The sequence below is a fragment of the Ursus arctos genome, unplaced genomic scaffold, assembly GCF_023065955.2.
Source record: "Ursus arctos isolate Adak ecotype North America unplaced genomic scaffold, UrsArc2.0 scaffold_21, whole genome shotgun sequence".
In the NCBI taxonomy this organism is placed as follows: Eukaryota; Metazoa; Chordata; class Mammalia; order Carnivora; family Ursidae; genus Ursus; species Ursus arctos.
Window position 1 is genome coordinate 36785554 of NW_026622886.1, and position 26477 is coordinate 36812030.

Here is a 26477-nt window from a genome sequence, read left to right on the forward strand (position 1 = left end):
GGCTCACTGTTAAATTGTATCAAGACAATTACATATAGGGTAAAAGATGGAGAAGAAAAAAATAGCAGAAGTAGGGATAGAGGGGATTAGGGTGCTTTTTTGTCAGATATGGCTCAAGAATTCTCCAATTAAATAATTCACCCTCCACTAGTTTGCTAAAATGTTCCAGAGGTGGCAATGTTTCTAGTTCCCTTTTCAGTGAAAAAAATGAATTCGTTTGTATTCTGAAATCTCTAATTAGCCAGGGATTTTAGGAAAGGAAAGCAAAATTTAACAACCCAAGGGAGGCCAAGAACTAAAGAATTGATGAACGAGCACAAAGAGTCAAGAGCATAACCAGGCAGTTTCAATGTGCCCAGATGCCCTTTGGGCCTTGTTTGACAATCCCAAGAACACATGTCACTTTCTATTATGCACACAGATATGGCAACAGCTCAAAACTTTCACTATTCTTTTCGCAATGTCAAGTGAAAATATAGTGTCTATTGCTGAAGAAGGCTCAGTGCTCAGCAGGCAGGTCACAACGAGAGAGAAAGAGAGAGAGGGAAAGAGAGAAGTGAGAGTAAAAGAAACTAGAAAAGAACTAGAAAAAAAAGAATATTCCAGATGATAATTGTTTATAATAATAGTTTATGGTAAGCTTATTTCCCTGATGTGGCCAGTTTATCCCATGTGTCAGGCCTGAGCTCCAATTTCAGGCACTTGCCAGTTGAGGTGCAGAAAACAATTGCTCTGCTCGGAAGGGCAAAGGTGCAGTCATCTGATGGAACACTCTGCCAATGGGCCTTCCGTTTATTTCAAAGCAAAATAAAAGTTGAAAAACTGTTATTGCTGATAATTGATGTGGATATAGTCATACTCATTAAGACTGTAGAGAAAAGGATGTAAGACAAAGCGGGTGATGGGAGAATGTCAGTGTCAGAGCACAGGGAAAAAGAGCCATGTACACCGATGGCCTGGCAGCACTCGGCTTCCTGCACAGCGCCGGTGATGGGTTACACAGCAGGGAGAGCCGTCGTCCAAGCTTCTCACTTGCTTCTCACTATTCAGCTAAGCGACAACACAGCTTTTACTTCTGTATTGAGTGAAGAAAGTCAAACAATAATAAGAACCTCTTAGATTTCTAAAAATAGGTACTTGGGTAACATTCCGGAACTATTCCTTAAGGGACTTATTGTTCAATTTGGCATCGGCTGCCCAGAGCTTCTTAACCATGATTGTGTATTAGAATCATTGGGGGTCTTTTAAAAATGCTGATGCAGCTGCCCTATGCCGGAGATTCTTTTTCATTGGCTCGAAGTACAGCCCAGGCATCAGTGTGGTTCAAACGCTACCTGGGGGGATCTCATGCCAAGTCAGGCGGAGAACTGGAGCCTAGCCAGTGTTCCTTAAACTGTGGTCTAGATGAACTACCGCCCCTGGAATCACCTACAGTCTTGTTCAAAATGCAGATGACCACATCCCACCATCACCTACGAAGATAGAATCTCTAGGGTTGGGGACCAGGCAGAATGCCTTCTTTTTTTTTTTTTTTTTGGTCTACAGTCATACCACTCTGAATGTGCCTGATCTCATCAGAATTGCTTCCTGATAAGTTCCTGCATGATTCTTAGAAAATTCCTGCATCATGCTTCTATAACTTAATGATCCATTTGACAGGCTCTTCAGGTAAAAATGGTACCTACGCAGTACTCCCCCAATTGATATTTACAATAACCATTTTGACTTCTGTGATTGTTCCACAGCACGATTTTCATTTGAGCACAGAAATACACAGACATATATGTGTATGTATAGATGATATAGATTTGTAGAGATATCTCTCTATGTGAAATAGGTATATACATCTACATATCTCCAGTATATACGCATGTAGACACTGGCTATGATACATACAGGAATAGTCTTGATTCTTGTTTTAAAGGACTTCCATTTCTAAAAAAAAAAAAAAAAAAGCCTTCCATTTCTTATTTTCATGCTCATGACAGAGGAGGATTTCCTACGGCTGTATAAGGTATCAGGGTTAAAAACTCAAATGTGTGGCTACACAGAGACAAATTTAATGTTCTCTTAATAACCCTTAGAAAGAGAAAAACCCAGAGACATTGAAAAATTTATTTTGAGTACTACTTATGAGTCCTGATTATATATATTTTATAGTCCTGTTGTTACTGAAGACTGTTCTTGAAATTCAGAGATCCTGACAGTCTGTCCAATGTGGGAAACCTATTAAAAAGCAATCTGAAATGCATTGCAGGTAAAATCACTTTTACCAAAGTGCAGATCATTTAATTTATTCTAAGGGCATATAATTGGAAAAAAACCACCTTGGTATTTTTTTTTTTTTTTACAATATTGCATGAATACATACTTCTTTATTCTAGCTGCAGTATGTGTATAGTTTTGGAAAAGCCCATATCAGAAAAGCAAGTGACTTTTTTCTCTTTTCATGGACCTCTACGGTGTGTATACTCAGAATTTTAAAAATGGATTCTTCAAGTGAAAACAGAAGAATGAAAAAGCAGAAGGTATTATTTATCTTGGCCTTATCTGCACATGTCACAAAAATTAAGACAGTGATGAATTACATATTACTGTACAAAATTTTATTGTCAGAGGCAAAATTCAAATTTGTTCTGCTTAAAATATAGAAGACAAACTTTCTCATTTAGAAAAATCCACTTTGTTAGTGCTTGGTTGTAATGGAATAAAAATTTCATGTTGAATACATACTGATTCAATTTTTACTGACTAATTTTAAAGGCATACCATAGAAAATATCTATCTGCTAAACTAACACAAAGTTATTTATTTGGTAAATGCTTTAGTGGCTTGTATTTACTAAAAGAATAATTATTGTTTTGTTTCTAGATCATAAAATATTAAAAAGAAAAAAAGTGCTTCCATTTGGCATATTTTAAATTAGTCTGTCCATTTGGGAAATGGCTTTAGGAAAATAAACTTTGTTGCTGAATTACTTTAAGTTCATTAGAAATAGTCCACATAATATTTTAAAAGATTATCTGATGATTTCGGTGGTGTCCGTGAAGCCACTTTTGAAAGCTCAAGGGCAGAGTGTGTCCTCTTGCTCCAAGTAACCGGAGAGTGCATAAGCGTCAGAGAAATAATGTGTTTCATTTTATAGTCTGAATGTTTTCAATGATTATCAGAACATAAAGGGACTAAAATACAGCAAAGGAAAATGGCAAGTATATTCATACGTGACGACGCACAGGGAGCATTTAAAAAGATAATGTGAGATTACCATTAAACCATACTTTAAGAGGAAGAAACCACATGTGAGGAGAAATTCATTTGAAAAATGTTTCGTACTTGAGAGGTGAGAGAGAAGAAACCTATTTTAAATAAAACTGAATAACATAAAATGAAGAGCGAATGTTCTCACCCTGTAGGTCCCGGGTTATACGAAGGTGGGAACAGGAGCGTGTCCAAGAGCAAGGGTAATATTGTGAACCTAGCAGCGGTTAACGGGAGAGCGACTGAACGATTCACTTGGAAGATAAATGCGCTGTACATTCAACGCAGACGTTCTTCACCGTAATATTTGCTATAAAACATTTCACTCTCTCATTTACTTACATGACATAATAAAAATGGGTGCGATTAGAAGTCAGTTGACCTGTGTCGAGCTGGGTCAAAGCAGTTATCTTAAACCGAATCTACTAGCATAGCCGGCCAATGGAAAAGGTAACTGAGTAAATTCAGCAGCTGCAGTCCCATCTATCCGGTTCCAAGCAGAAAGGAATAGTTCTCTGACCTCACTGCTCAGCGAAAGGAAAGTTCTGGCTGGACTAATGGGTCTCCTCTGCATGTAGGACAGAGGTTTAACCTGATCTTTTGGTCCACCGGTGAAGAACTTTGCAAACCATCCTTTTTACTTATTTTTCGAGGCTGATGGTCTGGAGTGTCCGTTAATTATGGTTTGTAGCTTAAAACCCACCAGGCAACACACTAACGTCAAACATTTTGATGAAAACTTTTATAGGCCATGGCCATGTGAAGTAACTGTTAAGAAACGAGTGTCAAACATGCTCTGATTGACATAGTTTTCTCAAATGAGTCAGGGACAATGAAACAGTAAGCAAGTATTCGAATCCTCCGTAGAGAGTGTTCTCTATGGATAATCGTTATGCTTCTATGTATATAGGAGGCGGATCAAGGACTGATTTGAGCCACGTCAGGCTTGGTTTGCAGGGTTTTGAATCCCAGCTAATGCCTACCACCAGTCATGTAAACTGATCCCAACCCTTAACCTCAGTCTCCCCATTGATAAACTGGAACTGATGGCGTTTCAGTTATTAAATGAGACGATGTCTATAAAGTGCCTGGCATTTAGTAGACACTCAAATGTTCGTTCTTTCCCTCTATTTGACCTAATTTAACATTAATACAGCACACAAAAAATTAATTCAGATAAAAATGAATGATTAGTCATTATTTTTCTTTTTTCTTAGTGCATTAGTACATGAACTGGGAATGTACAAAAGACAGACATCTTCAATGTACTATCCTTAAAGTACCGAATATTCAAAATAAAGTCCCCTAAGGTGCTATGTGTTCAAAATCTGAATAAAATCATACTTTCTACTAATATGACCATTTGTGAAAAACTTATTTTAAAAATACAATGCATATACTTATACATAAGCAGTATACTTAAAACTAGAACGTATATTTTTCACCAACTGCTTATTTTTAATATTAAGACTCTTTAAAAACTTTTCTAAACTTGGAAATAAAATTTCATAAAATAAAATCGAAAATAAAAGCTCCTAGACTTCCCTTTTGTTAGTTTTCCTGAATAGAAACCACATTAAACAAAATATTTTAATAAAAAAATTCCTTACTCAAGGTTACTCCTACATAACTAAAATTTGAAATTTTAGAATATTTATAAGAACATTTTTGTACTCAAAAGTTCACATATACTAAGGATTATTACCTAGGATAAGAATTGTTGAACCTGCTTTAAAGAATGTATGATTAACTTAAAATTAACACATTGTGAATACACAAATAGTATGCTAAATCCATTTTAGAAAACTTGAACTTCTTTTACGTAAGTAGGTTAAATATCCTTCTGCAACTTACTGATATTATTAAATTGCTCAAGTAGCTTTTCTTAAAGATAAATTCTATCCCAATTTATATTCCAATTATAAAGTTTAAACTACGTGGTTTTATTATACTTTCTAAATGTTACACATTTCTGTAAAACACAGTTAAGGCTGTGAAATCAAACATTGAGAATTATCTTCAAGTACCATAAAAGTTTTGAAAACTAGTGTACAAAAATAATTGCATATTATCTATACCCAAAATTTAGTTTTTCTTCTGTATTTCATGTAATTCATGTAATTACTTTTCATGTTGCCCTCACTCTGATTGGTTCATGATTTATGTTTGTTGCATTTATTGTGGTGTGAATTCTTCCAGGCCTTTCTCTGCTCTTCCTTTCCCTTCACAGAGTGCTTTGTGAAATAAAATGTGCTCTATAAATATTTGTTTAATTAAATCGAATTTTGCCCTATATAATTAGCAGTGTCAAATGATAATAATCCAGCTATGACCTCTGGTAAAGGAAGAAAAAATCAGGTGTAGGAATCTTAATTTCTCATTATATAAAATTTTACCACGTCTTTAATAGGTATATATGGTTACCTCAGGATCATCCTGAGAATAATTGAGCTATTTTAGGTCTTCAATTTCTTAGAAAAAAAAAATTCCTTAAAATTTTAACAGCCAGTAGATTTTCATCAAATATATCATTGTAAAGTTTCAGGAATCCCTGCGCTGCAGCCGTCCAAACACTGCTCCCTCACAATTTAGTTTGCATAGATTTATAAACATTTTACTGAATATTATTTTCGCTGAGTTAGATGGAAACCATTTTATCTGTGGTCTGACCATCTGTTACTACAGATAGAGTTTACCAGAGAAATGTGTATAAAAATGAAGCAAATTATCACCATTTTCAAGTCCTATTTAAACCGTGTTCCCCAAAAGATCAGAAAAGGAAACTATAATCAATGAACTATATTTTTCGTCCCAATATTGGGCTGCTAATACGGACTGAAGTGAGTTGCTGGTGAACATTTCATCCAGTTGTTTGACATCATGCCAATTAGAGACACAGACTTTAAAAAATAATATAATTCTTGTAGGACTATTTCCTCACATATTTTGATGCTACTTCTGGTATTTGGAAAACCTCCAACTCGTGCAACGGATAGAGGCATTTCAATAACGTCTTTCTAGTTTCGTCATAGGAAGGTTTTCTTGAAAGTCTAAGGTTATTGTGCCTGTTCCCCAAATAACAACTATATAATTTTCAATGGTTCATGTTGCTACTCTGAGCCTCAGTTTTCTCATCAGACTATCAGGGCTAATATAATTTATTATGTTTCTGAAAGGAGCCCAATAAAACAGCATGTGTAATAGCTCTTTGCAAATGAAATGCAATTTATAGGTATGTTATAATCTTAATAACCTTGTAAGATATTATAGCTATGTTTGTAAATAGCACTGCCACAAAAATCTCAGTCTTATGATATAAAGTATCTTAGAAATAATAAAAGCCAAAGTCAGCTGAAGCTCCAATTACAATCTGGGTTATGGAAACTCAGGAATCAACCTCACATTGTAGAAATTAACCTTAGAGGTAGTGCTCATCTATTTTTTAAAAACTTAAAGATTTTATGAAAAGTTTAAGGGAAAATGGCTGAAAATGGGGAACATTTTTTATTTATAAGTTACCTGGTGATATTTAATATTCGGTATGGTAAACAATTTAGTCCTGTCTAATTGAAACCAAGTTTTGTGTTGTACATATATTGACACAGATGTAAGCCTAGATATTGAACATCTACAGTTTGCTATTTCATGCATATATAGGACTTGTGAAACGTACAAAGAAGAGAAAAAAGATAAAAACGCTATGTAGAAAATAGAATTTTATAACTACATTTTACAGAATATTCCAAGAGATCTCATTGGTCATTTTATTATTTTGAAAATATTACTTATTTAAACAACTAAAAAACGTTAAAGCCTGATATAATCTTCAACATTGGAAAGGATAAATTATTGAAAAATATGTAGAACAGAAATTCCATCTCAATGCCATTGATACTACTATACCATTGAACAGATATTCTATGAGGTATCGAACATTGCACATACACATTTAGGATTTGACATTGTAGCTAAACCAGTTGTTCAAGGCCACTAAAATACTGAAAGAGGATTAAGGTTATTAACAGTGGGGAGGAAAAAAAGAACTCTAAAAGCCTTTCTAACTCAAATCTGGAAATGGTGATTTCACTCAAAAAGAATGTCACAACTACGAAGAATTTTCAATAATTCGTGACACAAAATAAGACACCCACCTCTAATTTTTTTTTATCTATTTACCTCTATTCCATGAATCCAAGGATGATATGGTACATGTTTTCGACCTGCACAGCAGTGTGATATTTACTATCGTGATGTCTCAGAACTTGTCCCTTAAGGATTTTATATATGTGATAAATACTAGTTAAATTTCACGACTTCTGATTGGCAGAATGACTTTTAGATTTTATACTCAGTATTACTATGTCTTACTAATACCACACAGTGTCCTTAAAATTCATGTGTTTTAAATGAAGTGCCGAAAATGTTAGGTATGAGTAATAGATATTAATTGCTAAAAAGATAAGATTCAATTGTAGGTGATACTTGTTCAAAGGATTATTTGCTCCTTTTTATTACAGACTCAAAATAAATGTATGGCTCTGATTTCTAAAATACCTATTTTCCCCCCAGTGTTCAGTGACTGTTAGAATAGATTTCTCTCAATAATTTGCAAGAAAATGTGGAGGAGTGGAAAACCTCAGGACAACAGAGAGTGGTCCACAAACTTTTGGCTTGGGTTGTGTTGGTCTTTTATAATGGCAAAACTTAAAATATGTTCATTTTGGATCATCTAAACAATGTTTCGAGAGCTGGCCTACTGGGTGAGAATACCACTTAAAAGCATTCGTGTAACATAACACACAGCCATGACAAGGGCTGTTTAGAATTCCTAGGCATTCCTGTCAATGCCAAAGGAAAAGCTTTGCTCAAGGAAAGTAACTTTCCTCTGAGTGGATGCCACAACTGGGATCAAAGGTCATTACATGGTATCAGACCTACTTGAGGTCCAGTCGCTTAATGGAGGATTAGATTGACACAGACACAAAGACCAACACACACACGCAGAGAGAGTTTTTAACCCTCTGGACCACCCAACATGAGATGGAAAAACAAACAAGATGGAAAAGACATGCTTTCTCGGCACTGATAATTATTAAATGTGCCCAACTGTTTTATGCAACAGGAAGTTTGACCAGAATGATGACGGAATCTATATTTCGGATACGTGGCTGCCACTTTAGAGAGTTAGAAGAGTGTTTATACATAAATTTTGTTCGAATTCATTTTCATGTAGTAGAACAGACCGTTGTTCAGGAAATAGATGAAAAAAATCTGTAACGGCTGAGAAATTTAGTCAGGACGTTGTCAGGAAGGACAGTGTTGAGATCAATTCTTTTCAGCCTTTTCAAAGTTTGCATAAGTTTATAAAAAGAGATAAAGTTTCTTTGATTGGAAGAGATTCTTTGCAGAAGCGCGGTGTACAACATACTATATACATATAGGGCCTCCCTCTGTACATATACATATGCATACACGCTTTATATGCCTTTTTAAACATATACACGGCTTTAACTCGAAGAAAATGAGTTAGCAACACAGTCATCATTGCAAGACAATCCAAGTGCTGAAAGAAGTGATAATGATCACTTAAAGGGCTATTTCACCTCCCACATTGCCCAGGACTAAGAATAGAATTCCTGTTTTAGTTTTTCTTTCATTGCAACACTGATTGTCATAGGTAATCTTTGTGCTTTTGTATAATGCCCATCCTGGATGTAACATATATTCACATATGACGTCGGACAGTTTAAAGAAGCATGCTGAACACAGGCAGGACCATACAACCATGCACAAAATATTCTGAATATGTTTTTCCAAACTGACTGCAACATCAACATGCACCACGATCATATTTGGTCCTGTACGGCAAGGAATGTGCAGCTGAGGCCATCATGGCTAGTTTCACTTGCAAGAGTTTCTTTAGAGAAGAACACCCAGTAGAGAAACAAAACACAATGAATGAAACAAACAAAAAATCCCCCAAAACCAAAAACTAAAAAAAAAAAAATTTCCTCCCACACGTTAACGCTGAAAATCTGGCCATTCTCCACATAGCACGTTTTCCTCATTCCATAGAAAGCAGGTCTTCTCCCAAAATTCGGAGTTGAATTGTTCATGAGAGAGATTTTAGTGTCTCAGAGCTTTTCCTAACCACTGGAAAAGCTCATCTTGATAAAGCATTTTCCAGCGCACGTTGGCTTCGACGGTTTCCACAGCTCTCAAGAAAGAGGCAGCAGCTACGCCGTCGTAGTTCTTCATGAAGTTCTTCAGCTGCAGAGAAACATTTTTGAATGGTAAATATGCATGTCTCAAACAAACTCCTGTCTAGCATATATAAACGAGAACGTATGTGAAACAAAATGCCACAGTCATTACAGAAGGCACATTTAATAGGAGAAGCAAGCTCACTAATGAAATACAATATAACAAATTGCGTCCATCAGGTGCGATGTCGTTTCTTCTGGAACTGGAAGGAAAAAAGAGTGCACATTACAGTTTTAGGAGCTCCAACTTCAGCTTCTTGTTTCATAAGTAAATATTAAAATAGATGTATTTATCTTTTCATAATAGGTTGATGGGATTGTGGCCAAGGCTAGTTCTAATTACAAAGCCTATCCAATGTACAAACAGACTTAAAAACTGAAGATAAGGATTAAAGTTCACTCTCTGTTGGTAGAGACCCAATTCTTCTTCATCTTCTCCAAATAAGTAGCACGAGGGCTTGACACTACCTTTGGCAGCAAGGGATTACCAGTTATTGGGTGGTGGGAAGAAAGTAACGATGCTATGAAAACTGGATGATTAATGACACTTCAATTGACTGAGTGACTCAACTTAGAAAGAATGAAGGAAAGTTAGATGTGGACTCATTTAGCTAGATACTTTGAGCATTTAATTAAAATAAGTTACAATTTTAAAATGCCTTGCTATTATTTTTCTGGATATAAGATTTTCTCTAGAGAGTGCACGTATTCTGAGAATATTCAGGGATTTTGTTTCAAGATTAAATATTAGCACTTTTTCTTTCTGTTTGATATGCCTTAAGAAACTGGCAACCAACCAACAATCGCAATGCTAATAGGCAAATGTGAAAAATCAACTTGCAACACAGAAACATTAGTGGTGTAATTAGTGTGGGGTGTGATTCATCACATGGTGGGGGCCACATGGAGGATATGCCAGGACGGAAATGTAGCGCATCAAGACTGACTCAGGGACAGGGAGATATGGGGGAGGGGCATTTAAAACGGACTTTTTAATGCCCTTCTGAGTTAGTCTAGAAATTGGTTCATTGGTAGCTTGGTTTGTTTATGACACTGTTACTTTGATTACACGATACCCATGGGTATTCTCTAAGTTTTTCCTTTACTTTCCTACAAAGCCCCATGCCGCCTGCAGCATTAGCAATGGATAGCTTCAGCTCAGAGCTATAGCCTTTATAAGACTTCAAAATCACTACGCTTTGATAACCAACATGTAAAATATACAATATATAACAAAGATTAATTGATGCTATCCTGAAAATTGATTTGACATTTTACCAAATGTACACATATTAAGAGGAAGGAGGGAAGACCTGGGAATTTACTGAATGTTTTCAATATTCCAGGCCCTGTGCCACACACACATACGCCCATAGCAGGCACACAGATATTAAAAGGAAGTCTAATGGAAACATTGAATCATATTTTTAAACTTTACCTGATTAATCCAATAATTCATCTGTATTTATATGTTTGGACTCATTCAGTCTATATTCCTAAAGCAACAAGTAATATATTATGCTCTATGTCTTGAATTGTTTGATTACAAAAATATGTATATTACAGTGGTATTCTTTACATAATATATGTCAATCAGGAAAAAATTTTATCTACTCCTCTTAAAATACATTCTGCATTACTACATTCTTTCCTTGGCAGCACTAAACATGCCGGATAGTGATGAATGACCCTTCGGCAACTTTGACTCTGTGCAGCACGCTCTTGGCCCCTCATGAGAGAGACAGCAAGCCAGCCTGAACACATGAAGTAAAACGCTTAGGTCCTCCTCAAAGGCAAACTATGGGTTTGAATATGAATGTGTTACTGACACAAAGACAGTAGGTCAGATTTTCCTGCAAGAGAACCATCAATAAAAAATGTAAGTGGTGGGTCCCCAGGGGTTCATTTCTTAAATCACTATTTAAGTGCACTAAATACTTGCCTCATGAGCTCAGAGAGCCTGAGGTGACTCGTATGAATCTTGGGAGTAGCTTATTCGTCAGAACGCATATGGCCCACTTTCTAGAGTTGGCACAAATTGATTTTATGCCAAGATGCCTCTGCAGCTCTTCTGGCAAACATGTGGTCAGGGAGCCATCTAACGGGTCCTGGGGTGTGGGATCATAGCACCTTCTGGACCCCTGCCCGACTTTAGAGGGCACTTGGCATTCCCGTCTGCTTATTTCTGCAGCTCTTTGGTAGATTTTCTGCTGTTATTAGCTTTTATTATTGTGTTTCCTAAATATTTATGCCATCTTATGCTTTTATTTGAAAATGTTGCAAGTTTAGACATTTTTATAAAATAGCATTTAGTAAGATGTCAGAGTTGTTTGTGCTTCCTGTTCTTAGCATAAAATTTCTAGACATGCTTGTTAATTTCTCTATTAGAAGACATTTTCACATTTACAAAAACTCTGATTTTAGGGTACCCTAGGCCCTAAACACCACAAAATAAATTATTTGTAAATTGCAAAACATAATATACTCTCAGTAACCATATAAATGAATTGAATTAGCTATTGCCCTATTATGAGGTTTATATTTTCAACATTAAAACTGTAAATGGGATGTCTGTGATGCACGGGATCGCTGTTCCTCCACAACAGGGTTGTAGATTAGGTTCAAGAAGCAGAGAAACGAGTGCTGGAGAGAATTGCTTAACAGACATTAGTATGAAAAACTGGCATAGGGCCTCTGCAGCTCCCTCAGGTTGTACTTCCGTTAGTTTAAAATTAAGGAAATAACACATTGTTTCATGGAGAAATAGTGTTCAAATTGCTAGAGCCACGTAATTAGAAGGAAATTGCCAGTTGCAGATACTAGAATGCGGTTTTGAGGAAGGGACCTTGCAACGATACGTGTTTCTCGACTGAACGCCCCTAAGGCTGGTGGGGATCATTAACATCTCCACTGAGTTTTCAGAATTCAGAAAGATGCTGATTCCCTTCTGAACTATATATACTCTTGAAAATAAGAATATGCCCCCCCCCCCATCCAAAGGGAACGCATTGGGTTTTCTGCTTATGAGACTCAGTGGGTATAGGAAGATGAGTCTGGAATGTCCTCACCCTCTTTATATTAATGGTGGTGGGGGGGTTATTAGCAATACGAAGCAAACTCCCATCCCACTCCACAACAGTGGTCCCCAGTCCTAAAGACAATGATGAGATAATGAAAGGATGGAAAAGCCTCAGAGGGCAGTTGTCAAACTAGAAAGTCAGCACAAGCGGCCATATCATGAAGGGATTCCCTGCTCATACCACAGAGACATGGCTTTGTGAAGTTAGCCGCTTGGTAGGTAATAGAATTAAAGCCACAATTTAGTTTCAGTTTTGAAACTGCACTTTTCATTACAAGCACATTTTAAATGCAATTAAATCAAGTGGAAAAACATTAAAAATATGTGTGAAGTAAGTAAAACAAAATGGTCAGCATATCATAAAATCAAATGAATATCCATTTAAAAGATGTCTTCCCAGGGCCTGGGTATACCTGAAGCAAGGAAAGTATGAAAGATAAAGAGTTTGAGGAAGAAGAAAATGGAGCAGGAACAGAAGAGAGGCAGCTGGAAAGGGGGCAAAGGCAGAGAAGACCTCGGAGAAGATAGGAGAAAGAAGGGAGCTACAAGAGAGAAGGAGGAGGGGAAGGGAAGGATGGAAGAGATTTTTCACTTCTGTGTTCACGTCAATGGCTTCACAGGTTGTGACTCAATGAGTCTTTTACTCACTGATTATTGAATGTAAAATCAAGAAATTAAAAGTACTTCATTTAAATACAGAGAAAATTGGAAGCAATCATTCATTTAATTGTTCTTTCGTTCTGTTTCATATGGATATAAAAGAAGTCCTTCTCATTTAGCCTCCTTTATTAAAAAAACTCAGTAAAACATGAGCTGGGCCTTTCAGAACAAAATCCTTGAGGGTTGGGAACACATAGCAGGGAAAAAAATTGAATTTTACAATCAGAGACTTAGCTTAGCTTAGCTCTTCGTGTACGAGAATCCAAGTTAGTGCACAAGGGGTGCTCATACAACACTGGGCAATATTCGAAGATGTTAAGGATGGTGCCAGGGTTGATGCTTCTGGGGAAATACTGCTCAATATGATTAGCTCTGGGTCACAGCCTCAGGCATTCCGTCAGTGAGAGCTGAGGAAGCCATGATTCTCAGGGCCAAATCCCAGCTATACTTTATCATGGAGTTAAGCAGTAGATGAAAAAGTGATAGATGGTTGAAGTCCAGCTCATCTGAATCATTTAAAAGTATCTGTATTTTTTCCCTCCCTCCTACATACTTACTCCTCCCCATTTCACACCCCTCTCTTTTATCAATGTGAGTATATATAATCATAAAAAAAATAGCTGGTTCAAATTTCCAGAGAAATAAATTAGAGAAAAAAAAGGAAACATTAGATACACTTAAACTGGACACTAGTCCTTAAAGAATTATTTTCTTTAATGAAATTCATGTGTGATAATATCAAGCAGAATTTTAAACAAACTCAATCTCAATAGATATTGCCAGATACGTTCTCTTTCATACACATGAATTCATTCCACTGAACAGACTACATAGCACGAAGCATCATTATCACACCTAGTGATCCACTCCCTGTACTGGCCTGACCACGAAGCAGGGAGACTCAAGCCTTGATCCTTTGTACACACATCCTGAGTCACTGTGACAGGATGGTTCCGTCATTTCTAGGACCCTAAGCTGGGTGCACAGCAGCAGCTGAGGAGCTGCTGATTGGATCAAAGATATCTGGAGTAGATCTGGAGGCCCCCAGTTTGAGAATCATTACATTCAAACATCTCTCAAAGGCATTTTATGTTTGTTTGCTTTGCTTTGTTTTGTTCTGGATTTTATTTACTTATTAGAGAGAGAGAGAGAGCACGCGCTCACATGTGCAGGGGAGCAGGTGGATGGGGCAGAGGGGAAGGGAGAGGGATAAGTAGACTCTGCACTGAGTGCACAGAGCCCTAAGAGGGGATCTCAAGACTCTGAGATCATGACCTGAGCCCAAACCAAGAGTCAACCGACTGAGCCACCCAGGCGCTCCAAAGGCATTTAATGTTTAATATCATAGAAATCCATTTGCAAATGATGAATTAAGTCAAGCCTTTAGCATGAACGTGTATTTTTTAAGGAAATGGGTATAAATCTATTGGGAAAAAATGGTTAAAGTAAATGTATAATTTCATATATTTATAAAAAAAACATTAGAACTCATATATTAAAATATTTACCTCTTTGAGTTCACCTTCAGTATTAAGAAATTCTGTAACTCCACTAATGAGTTTGGAATTCATAAATAATGCCTCTCCATACCTGGAAAGAGGAAAAAAAAGTCTTGATGTTATTAATATAGGCAGTAATTTAAGAAGTACTACTCTATAGATTTTTTTAGAATCCTTTTCAAGGGCTCCATTTGACCAATGTTATCTTGTTGCCATTAAGATCTCTGAACATTTCAAGGTCATTTCTCCAGGGAGCCAGGGAGGTGCAAAGAGCTATGACTGCAGAGTACCATCAGATGCCCCCTGATTTGGTTCAAAATGTTTCAGAGAGGTCTAAGTTGTAGTAAATTAAAAAAAAAAAAAAGGAACCCTCTAAAATTAGATTTAGGAATTACTGTTACATTTTCAATCCAAAGCCTGAGGAAGAAACATTTTAAAACTTTCAACTTTAAAGCAACCTAATTCACTATGAGGGGGGGAAAAAATCCCAACAAAGGAAATAGGAGTATAAGACAAACTTGGGCCTTATCAGGATGTCACACAGATCCTTTGGTCTGGTCAGTCATGACTGACATTGGCATTCTCCTTTTGCATGCTTAGGAACTGAGCCAAATTTCTCTGAAATGCTCCCCCAAGATTAGTATGTTTGCGTGTAGGCATTAAATTAAAATAGTGAGCTGTTCACTTGGACTGCATAATCCTTGTACCACAGATATAAATTCTTGACTCATGACCCACAGTAAGGAACAGTCTGTGTCGGTGAGTTGGAAAGGTTTCTCATTTTATTGATTTATCTCTGTTGTGCTAAGGATACTACCACAGGCTATCATACTCTTAGAATTAAGAAAAGTACACTAAAAAAGATTCTGAGGTTTTAGAAGCAAAGGCTCAGCCCCATTATAAGAGGTTTTCTAACGCTGCCCTTACGCATTGTGGGACCTTTCTTTTAGGACTTGTTAAATTGACAATGTCTCAAACCTAACGGTCATATATGGCAAGGGGGTCACACAGTTTTCCAAGTGCCTGGCTTGAGGCAGTTGGTGGACGGCCATATGATGTCCTGAGGAAAGGAAGACAAGAGGATAATGATGGGTTTAGCTTTGCAGGTACTCCTCAGTAGGGGGTCCAAACAGACAATTGTCTATCACAGGGTGAAGTTTAGACAACACGTTGGAGTAAGAGATCTAGATTTGGGAGTGACTGAAGGCATTGGAGTAGATGGCAGCTAAAAGCAGGGAGAATCTGCAGGGCAGGAACAGAGGAGAACCTTGCACACACCGCCATGAACTCCAGTGTACAAGGACTGACAGAGGAGTGGGAATAGATGAAGAAGACAGTCTTATTTGTCAAGATAAACTGTCCCCTATCTGCACATATGCTGAAATCTCAACCTTTCTAGCTTTCGGGTAGAGACCATGGACTCTCCGTGGGACAAAACAAGCATACCAGGAACCAAACATTTTTTGGTAGGCCTAGACTGAACTATGCATGCACTATGGGGAACTCTGATAGACAAAACCACTCCCTAAAAAGACTGCGTATTGGCAGACATTTGACAATCTTTAAAGTAAAATGCTTGTATATATTAATTCCACCTTGTATCTGACTATCCACGATACTTTGGGGCATGAGAGCAAAGCATGTTCTAATCTTCCAATCATTCCAATTTCTGAGCTGCAAATACAAAAAAGCCAATGTGTCTTCTAGGCATATCAGTGCTTTCTGATAATGAAATATCTGTAGATAGAACTGCGTTTTAACAGGACACATCCATTCAAATTGAGCCCTTTACGCAAGGGCAACTGAGAAGGTATACCTTAAAAACGTCAAGTTTAGACACCAGTTTTTAAAAGACAGAACAAGAGGTCTGCTCACTGTTTGGGAACACGCAGCATCTGCATATGCTCTATAATAAATTTAATTGTAAAGTGCCATAGAGATTATCAGAGTAATAAATCAACACTTATTATAATATATTTAAATACATAATGAGACATTTTCTTAAATTGAGGCTGAAGAATTCTCACCATGACACAGGATGTCTCAGGAATGAATTCTACTGCAACTAGAATTATACAATGATTCAAATGTTCCTTCTCTATATCTTGGTTTTATTTCAGGTGTTTTATGATATTTATATTTAAAGGAAATTTAAGACAATTCTGCAGAGATAAAATTTTCTCATTATATAATATAATAATTACATCTGATTTATAAATATTTTTTCTACAACACATTCAGAATATAGTTTTATGATATTTCTTCAACCGTAGACAGCTTAATAGATTTTCCACAAAAGTTGTACTGCTAAACCTTTTTACTCCCACATTTCCATATATATAATCACAGTTTTTAATCTTTATTACATGAATAATGTTATAGGATCGTTAAAATAATTCTGAGCTTCACACGAGTGGCAACACCCATCTTGGTTGACTATTTTAAAATCTAATTCTATTATCTGGACCTTGGTTTTAGCACAAAAAGTTGGGCCTTCCTCTCTCCTATGTCACCTTTAATTTACTCACTCAAGTTTGAATGATTGAACTCTTATTTCTACCTGGTATTTAATATCTTCCATTTATCTCTGAAAAACTTCCAGGCAAGGTCTCGGCCATGTGGATTTCGAGCGACATGGATTATCACATCAATTGCATCTTGATCTAACACCACTTCAGAATTCAGTGATAGATTCAGAAGCCTTTAAGGATAGAATCGTAGAAAAACTTTTAGTCCAATGACTTAAAACATTTTTATAAAATTACAAAAATTACACACATTAATTTGTCATATTCTTTAAAAGAACAGTCCTGTGTAAACTACCAATACAACTTATCAACAGAACAATTTTCTGTTAATAACGGGGAAGAGCAAATTCAGGGCACTTTAATTAGCTCGTAATTAAATTTTTAAAAAACCTCGCGGGTGAAGAAATCACAATTTTGTTCTGATGCTATCATGTCACTTTTAAAAATCTTTATAGTAAACATTTACTTCCTTTTACAATGAAATGTTGTCTTACTATTGAGTGGGAAACAATGGTGTCGCTTTCAATTCAATTAGTTTTAGTCCTGTCAACATAGCAGTTTTCCTTAGCTGTAGAAGAGATATCTTAGAGTGACTAGTATATATTCAAGGAAATAAAATCAAGTTCAGTGTCATTTGATTAACAGACAGTACTCTCATTACACAAAGAAATTTAGAAAATTAATTGACCCACCTATTTAATAAGTTCCTGTCATCACTGCAAGTTAAGGCTTCCAGTAATATTTTCTTCTCGGAAACTGCCGTGGTGGAGTGGAATTTCATCCATATGAACTCCCAGACATCCTCATCTAGTAGTGACACTCCTGTACAGTAGACGATGTCTCTAACATTTAGAGGTATTCTAAAGAAGCAACCCAGGGTGGTTTTCTGTTAATCAAAAGCTTCACAGCATTGAAACTAAAGACAGATGCTGCTTTACTACGGTCAGTTTCTAAAAAGATGATTTTGTTAATTGATTTTGTTAACCTGAAACACAATAATACTATATAGTAACAATATTCAAAAATATTGGCAACTGAATGATGGAAGACAATGTATTCTGAATGCAAGTTTTGTTTCTACTCTTGAAACTATATTTAAACAAAAATCAGAACACAAGACTTAAAAAAACAATGCAGGGGCGCCTGGGTGGCACAGCGGTTATAGGCGTCTGCCTTTGGCTCAGGGCGTGATCCCGGTGTTACGGGATCGAGCCCCACATCAGGCTCCTCCGCTATGAGCCTGCTTCTTCCTCTCCCACTCCCCCTGCTTGTGTTCCCTCTCTCGCTGGCTGTCTCTATCTCTGTCAAATAAATAAATAAAATCTTAAAAAAAAATGCAAACAGGATGCTTTATATTTCCACCAACATTAATACACTTATCAACCAAACATTTTGCTTTCATAATTGGTAGACCCAAGGGTGACAAGAGAGCACAGGTTGAAAAGACTGCTAACTTGAATAAAACATTTTCTCCTAAAATCACAGAGAAGTCTCCCTAAAATTATTTTTCTCAAATAGGCCTTCACATTTTGGTACCTAGAAGATTACTGACAGAGATAATAAACAGATAAAACATAAAGTAATAAATTTTGAGAAAGTAGAAATTTCTTTTTCCCTACATTTATAAAAGTGACTATAAAAATAGACTAAATTTTGACTTGGATTCCAAAATAAATATTACGGTGGGAAACTGTGAGTGGATTTAATTACTCTTGACTATTTATAAGTTGTAAATGCTCATGTTTACCTTACCATAGCAAATTTTTACTAAATATTGTTCTCTCAAGTCTCAGTATATACCCCACATTTTAAAAAACGAATTCTCTGAAAGAACACTAGAATAGTTACAAAAAGTCAAAAAATACATTTCTGCGTTGTGTCATATTCAGTGATGTACCATTTAAATTTCTCACTTATAATTTGAATGTGGCTGATAAGAGATGTGTTCTCTGGATAGCAAGATAAAACAATCTCTTCTAAAGATTTAGGACCTTGACTGATGGTTAAAACACCACTATGGTTGAAGGCGTATTTAGAAACCAGGAGGAGGTGTCTGAATGACTACCAGTAAGATAAGCTTCATCTTCCTCTGTTCAGCAGCTAAGCAGGGCTACCACTCAGAATATTGAGGATTGTGTTTCAGAATACCACATGCTTAGATTTGCTAGAAGTATCATACAAAATTAGTTGTTCCCAGAAATGCCTAAAACTCTACTATTCTGTCTCTTCCTAGAAGAGTGTTTGGGAGAAAAGTTACTTTTAACCTTGCTGACTGAAGCCTTTTTTCTTTGTGGTATTAGAAGGCAAGCGCTCTGTTTGTTTCGTTTTTAAAGAAACAAAAGGAACACAGACATCAGAAAAAACCAGCCAAGAGCTTTGGAAAACATTGCTACCACGTTTAATCATGGTAGCTACGATACAGGATTACAAACGTGCCTCCATCTTTACTAACTATAATAAGAAAGTTAAGAAACCTAGTCTTTCTCTAAATCAACAGCTGGAAAAGAGGATGAGTCTTTTCTCTCAAATATTATAGGCTATAGAGCAAAACACTCTATCACTGTTATAACTTTGGCCAAGTGATCGATATAAAAACTTGCGAGAAAAAATAAAATGTCTACTGAAATCATCAGCTCATCAATCAATGTATATTTTCTTAATGTATATTTTCTTAATGTTAGACCTAATAGAGAGTCATTAAGCTATTAATATACTAAAGAGGATATAGGGATAGAGCCCACGGAATTAGGTTTGTTACTGCCTATGAAACCCATCTCCAGGATCAATGGTTTCAAACAGAAAAAAGCATACAGAAATATAGGAAATGCAAAAACCAAACCAAACCAAAACAAAACCCACCAGATATTAAACTATCTTCCTTAGATATAACTGGACTGCCTATATCATAGTCGCTAGCAATAGTCCATATTTCGTTATTCAGTAGATGCTGTTGGCTGATGCAAAACTGTGTAAGATGCACACACAAATGAATAAATGGACTGGCCTGTCCAAAGCCCTGGGCACTGGCTGGAGGAACATGAGAGGCAGAAAATAACACTTCTGTGCAATACCACGTTCCAGGTTACACGTTCTATTTAGTCTATATAATCATATCATGATGTCTGCATTACAAACTTCTTTTTGCAAGAGAGGGAACTCTGCTCTGAGAAAGGGTATTTGGCACTATCACCACCATATGGTATCCTGAGATCCAGGATGATGTATACATGAAAGTCTTTCCCATCTTTATCAGCTTAGAGATGGCTAATGACAACGAAAAGTATGATACACTGTTTTCTATTAGTAGTTGTTGTGAGAGTAACACGGACACATTCAACCTATCATTCTCTCAGTGCTGAACTGGCCACACCGCTGCCCTCAAGCCTTTTTTTTTTTTTAAATTAATTTTCTAATACACAGTTTAATCAGTCATCTTTGAGAAATATTCAATGCTGGCAAGACTGGATTTCCAACAATATGTATCCATGGTGCTCACCAGCACTGAAGCAGTTCTTGTTAAAACGCAGCCTCTGGGCGAGCATAAGGACAGAGGTTAGCGGTGTACTTAAGGAACTGCTGTATGGCAATCTGGTCATACACACAGCAAGGAGAAAAAAATCTTAAAAGGGCACTCAGCAATAAAGTGCTGGATGAAATGACAGACAGACCACCCTGAAGGTATCTCGCAAAAGTTATCCTGGGCAAAGGAGGCCTTTAAAAGCAACTGCCCAGAATAGGGGCAGATTCTGGATCTCAAGCTGGCAGTCCCCAACGAAGAGAAAGACCCCATAATTTGGATTTGCTCTGCCGGAAGCTGCAGGTCAACTTTCAGGCTTGTCAGCAGCTGGCCCTCTGTGCATAGCAGATGTATCAAATTTGATTACTACAAAAATGAGACACACATATGTTTACATATACAATCTCAAGCCTGTGGATGAGCCATTGAAAAACAGCCCTCGGTCTCAGCTGCAAATCTCCAAACTCTCAGGAAAGAAGCGGCTCTATTAGCAGATGCTGTGCGTACACACGGCTTCCGGGTCACAGGTCTCCTTTGAAGAGCAAGGACGGAGCTGATTAACCGGCGATTACCGCTCTCATTTTTGAGTCTCTCTTCCCACAGCAGCTACTGCTCAACTTCCTTACCCACCCACCAGCTCAGGAGTCAATGGAGAGTTCACAACATTATTGTACTCATTGCTGAAAATGAAACAAGGCTGGTGAGCACTGAATTTGGTAAGGGCCTTGATTCCCAATGATTTCCATTGTTAATGAAGCCCCTTTTGTTGCTAAATTTGTAAAGAAGTTCTAATAACATTTTAGCAAAATGATTGCTCTGGGGACACTTTAAGATCTCTTTGCATAAACCAAAGTCATTAGGAACAAATGAAAAAGCTCATTTGTTTGGAGAGCATGGGCTGAAAACCCCACAGAACCCATAGTTATGAGCAGTACAAATGAGTTTTGTGAGATTCTTGATATCCGGATTACAGGGAGACAGGGCCCCTTCTCGTGGACATGGAAATTGTTTATAAGAATGTGAATATCCCACGGTCATTTCTTTTAACCTCCTGCCTCAGAAATACATCTTTTAATGGAATTTGATTATCCGAGAAGGAAAGCCGTACTTATTTTTCTCTATGTGTAGTATACATATACAAGACCAGGAAGCTAGTCTCTCCTAGTTGCCTTCGGAGGAGGTGAACGGAGTAATGCTTAGCCAAAGGGAAGTGTCTTTATCTTCTTGAGGGTCTAACACTGCAGAAAACTATTACCTAGTTAGTGTAACTTGTACTATAGTTTTTATTCTATTCTCATTTTAAGTAGGATCATGACAAAGTTCATCTGTATGGCGAAAATTTTGAAAGCAAAAAAGTTTTGAACACGTAACAGTATCATCTTGAAATAATCTACTTTGTATTTTGGTGGTATGTTGAACCTTTTTTACTTTGCCGAAAGCAAATGCATGAAAACGAAATGCTTTGGGGTAGAAGTTAAAAAAAATATTTAGTAGGTGGAAAAAAAGGAGGATTTTAAAAATTTAGAAAAATTTAGAAAAAAATTTTTACCAGGTTAAATAATCATGGTGGAATGGGACTAGTATTTTAAATCTTAGTGAATTGGTATTTTAGTTATTAAATGGAAATTTGTGAAGTAGGTTGATAAATTAAGATAAATAATTAGACAAATTTCTGAAGATTTTGCTATAAAAGTTTTCTTTGTTACAGGTGTTTTTTAAGGTAAAAAATCAGGACACATCTCAGATAACAATAAGGGACTGGTTTAAGATACAAATAGCAACTGGAATGATACATCATAGATTAATTTTTGATGACATAAAATACATTATTTAAAATGATGCAATACATTAAGGATGAATATAACACATCCATAATACCACTATATTAAGTGAAAAAAAACCGTAATGTGTGTATTAGAAAGAAAGACTAAAAGAAAAAACAGGAGAATGTTAACATTTGCCTTTGGGTTGGAGATTACAGTTACAGTCTTTCTTTTTTTAATTCATATATTTCAAATTTAATCATTTAATAAATTTGGCAGTTACTTTGGAAATAAGATAAGTATATGTATAATTACATTTATAAAGACAAAATTCCATTACTGTTGGAGTAAAACATATTCCAATATAGAAAAATGTTATTGAATAGTACGTAGAAACAATTCTGATGATACAGTTAAAATACCTCCCAGAGGAAATTATACAGGCCAAAGGAAAAAAAATCATACTATTTTAAAATATAAATTTTGATGCTTAGTCATGAGAGGGGCCTATTTTTAAGCAGGTTCTCAGTAGACCTCATTTGGCCAATAACTGCCTCTAGGACCGGGCAAGTCAAGGTCATTGCTTTGGGCTTCATTTTTCATCCTAATTGGACAGGGCTAAAGTGCATGAGTTCTAAAGTCCCTTCCTGCTTTGTTAGTATAGGATTCTTTTCATTAGCTATTGTATTAACATTGAAATGCAGATTTAATTATTTTCAAAGACAATGAAAAAAATCTCTCAAATCACTAGCCTCTCTAAGAGCACCTGTTTCTTTCAGTGGCACTACACATTCATTTAGCTAGCGTGTGGCCTACCATTTAATTACTTTTAATTAATTTGCAGTTAGTTAATGCATTTGAAAGATCATTTGCCTAATTGAAAAGGTAAAAGACAGCTTTGGTTGAGGCTTCCTCATCAATACTCTAAATCTTGTTTGACCTTATAAGTACTAGTACTCTTACTTCTTTCAGGGCAATCGCTGACTTCAAAATATCAGACTGAAAAATAACCAGCTTTTACAAAGGTTGACCCTGTTCATAGGATCCCTTACGGCCATCTCTCATTCTGTCTACATTCCTTTGTCCCTTGGCTGGTCCCAAGAAAGTATCTTGAATAAAACTGAAAGCTCTTTAGAGAGAACATGTGACTTTTTGCACCTAAGCATCAGTTTCCTCCTCTGGAAAATGGGGAAAACCATTCCTTACAAGATTATTACAATGATTAAATGAGATCATGTCTATCCAGGGCTCAGCACAGTGCCTGGTACGTATGGGCATCATCTCAATGCCACGCATAGCCAAGTGCAGGGTACAGAGAAAATTGTCTCAATTTGTGGTAGTGACATTCCTCCTCATTGTTTTCATAACTATTATTAGTAGTATGAAGTGGCCACAAATATCTCCATCTTTCCCAAAAGAGTACAGGACCAAAAAGAAAGCAGAAATAAAGTTCTCAGACAACCTCACTACAAGTGAATGAGTAATTATAAAATCATGACTGACAATACATTAAGGCATTACAGTAAAACACAGTTTTAGAATCCCGCCTAACTTCACCGGTATACTTGTCAATCAAACACACCACCGAATCCATATAAAAACCCTGGCACCCAGAAGAGTACTGTTTCACAGTATCTCTACAAGGCCCCTAGCAAAGAATCCCATGTGAAGTGTGCGTCAGTGACTGATGGAAAGAACACTGGGGCCGCAGCGCTGTGGGCACCTGGGGGGCAGCACCTAGGGCTCCTCTCACTTGTGCCCACACAGCACCGGCTCATTCCCACCGAAACTGAAGCATAACAAAAGGAATCCTAAAACCTTGGAACGAAGGAAAAGGCAGTTCAAAACCAGTCTTTGTGGCTCTTTGGACCTCAAAAAATAGAGGTGGATAAACCAGGTGGATAACAGACCAACTATATTTAAAATCACTGTGTTCTGAAATGTTCAATACCTCTTTATGTTTGAATTTTGCATATTTGCAAAGAGGCATATGCCGCTCTTTCCATATGAAAGGAAAAAGGATTGCTGAAGGGGGGCTCACCTTACCTATTATCCAGAGTTTATCAAAAGATTATCTTTTAAGATAACAGCACTCCTTTTAAATGGTTTTTATGATTAAAATAATGGTACTTTAAAAGAGACATTCACTTCACTTAAGCTGAAATAATAATATATGACATTACATTTTATTTATTTATTTTTTTTTAGATTTTATTTATTTATTCGACAGAGATAGAGACAGCCAGCGAGAGAGGGAACACAAGCAGGGGGAGTGGGAGAGGAAGAAGCAGGCTCTCAGCAGAGGAGCCTGATGTGGGGCTCGATCCCATAACACCAGGATCACGCCCTGAGCCGAAGGCAGACGCTTAACCACTGTGCCACCCAGGCGCCCCATGACATTACATTTTAAACTTTGAAGTCCCATATAGAAAATAGCTATTATTTCTACTGGGTACGAAGGAAGAGGGACGATGAGGGTAAATATTTAGGCTATAAGAACACTTTATAAAATATAATTGCTAAAGCACAAAAACGTAAGAACCCAGGTGGCCCAGACTACATTACCAAGAAGAGGATAAAAAGAAGGAGACATCAAAGAAAAGGTAGAAAGAAAGAACACAAGTGAGAACCGTACAGAGGCCAAAACATTCAGCATGATGATGACAAAGACAGGCAATGACAAAGACCTACAGAAAGGTAAAGAAAAAAAAGCAAACAATTAGAGAATTCGTGACTTGACTTGTTTAAACTGTTTCTTTGTCCTGGATTTTAAACACTCCACTGAAAAGCCTAGAACATTGTTATTTAACATTTCACAACTCAGAACCCTTATGACATCCAGAATCAATTATACCCATGAGAGCTCAAAAAAATCCCACTGCTTTATAACAAAAGGAGAAAAATTAAGATATCTCTGATGACTCACTCCGAAACAGTGAGCAGCAGGCTGCTGGTATAAATAGTTCTAAGAGCATAGCATCATTTAAAACTTAAGAGGTATACAGTTGTAGTAGACATTGTGAAATGGATGATAAATTGCCCTATTTATAGATGTCCGTGTTAGAGATAAGATTAATTGTTTCCTGATTACCAGGTGCCCATTACCATGGCTTCTCAGGGAACCTGCTCTGTCTTGATCTGTGATACCTCAGTTTCTTTCCTTCGGCTCTGGCCGTAGCGCTGAAAAGCTAAGGGTCTGCTGGGATAAGAAGTCTAAATTTACATACATGTGGTGGTGATGTCTGAATCACAACGATTAGGAATCAGTACGTTAACTATGAAGACACAAGGTAATGATGGGAACACCACATTAGTAACATCAGCAATCCATAAGCTCTGTTCTCATTCAAATCATGACCCAGGCCTGAATGTTTATAAAAACCCCACTGGATGACACTGGGCTCCACCTTGACAAATAACTCTTATTGCCCAGGCATAATTTATAGCAACATTCATTGTCTTTTGTATTCTTCATAGAAAGGTTGAAAATTACACAGATTTATTGTATCCATCAAAATACTACTTCTATAAATGGGAAGGCCTGTGCAAATGTGGTTTACTTTCATTTCTAATGCACTGTCAAGGTCACTGAGGTTAACAAGGCTGTTTCTCCAGCCTGGGAAGAATCAACTATGGCAATTTAGTTAATTTTTTAGGCATAACCACTAAGCTGTCATGGGTAGGCTATAAGTAATGTATTTTTCCCACTCGCAAGGTCCCCAACTAAAAACAGATTTTACTTTGGCCAAAGTAAATTTTACTATTTGTGTGTGTGTGTGTGTGTGTACACACATACAAACCAACATGTAATTCTGCAGGTTTTCAGAGATTTACTTGGCAGATTCACTGCACAAAAAAATACTGTACTTTTTAAAAATAGAGACATAATCTTATTCATACCAAATCCTAG

The 26477-nt window shown here is 36.7% G+C and overlaps 1 protein-coding gene across 1 annotated transcript in view; it reads right to left on the minus strand.

The window, feature by feature from the left end:
* Positions 1–7003: 7003 nt before the first annotated feature.
* The window catches only part of TRHDE (thyrotropin releasing hormone degrading enzyme), a 363943-nt gene continuing 344469 nt past the window's right edge, over positions 7004–26477 (minus strand). Inside the window, exons 16-19 of the mRNA XM_026500012.4 lie at positions 17980–18147; positions 17320–17460; positions 14769–14850; positions 7004–9528 (exon numbers count right to left, since the gene is read on the minus strand). Coding sequence (XP_026355797.1) covers positions 9385–9528; positions 14769–14850; positions 17320–17460; positions 17980–18147 — 535 coding nt within the window. The 3' untranslated portion in view covers positions 7004–9384. The remainder of the gene's footprint in view (positions 9529–14768; positions 14851–17319; positions 17461–17979; positions 18148–26477) is intronic.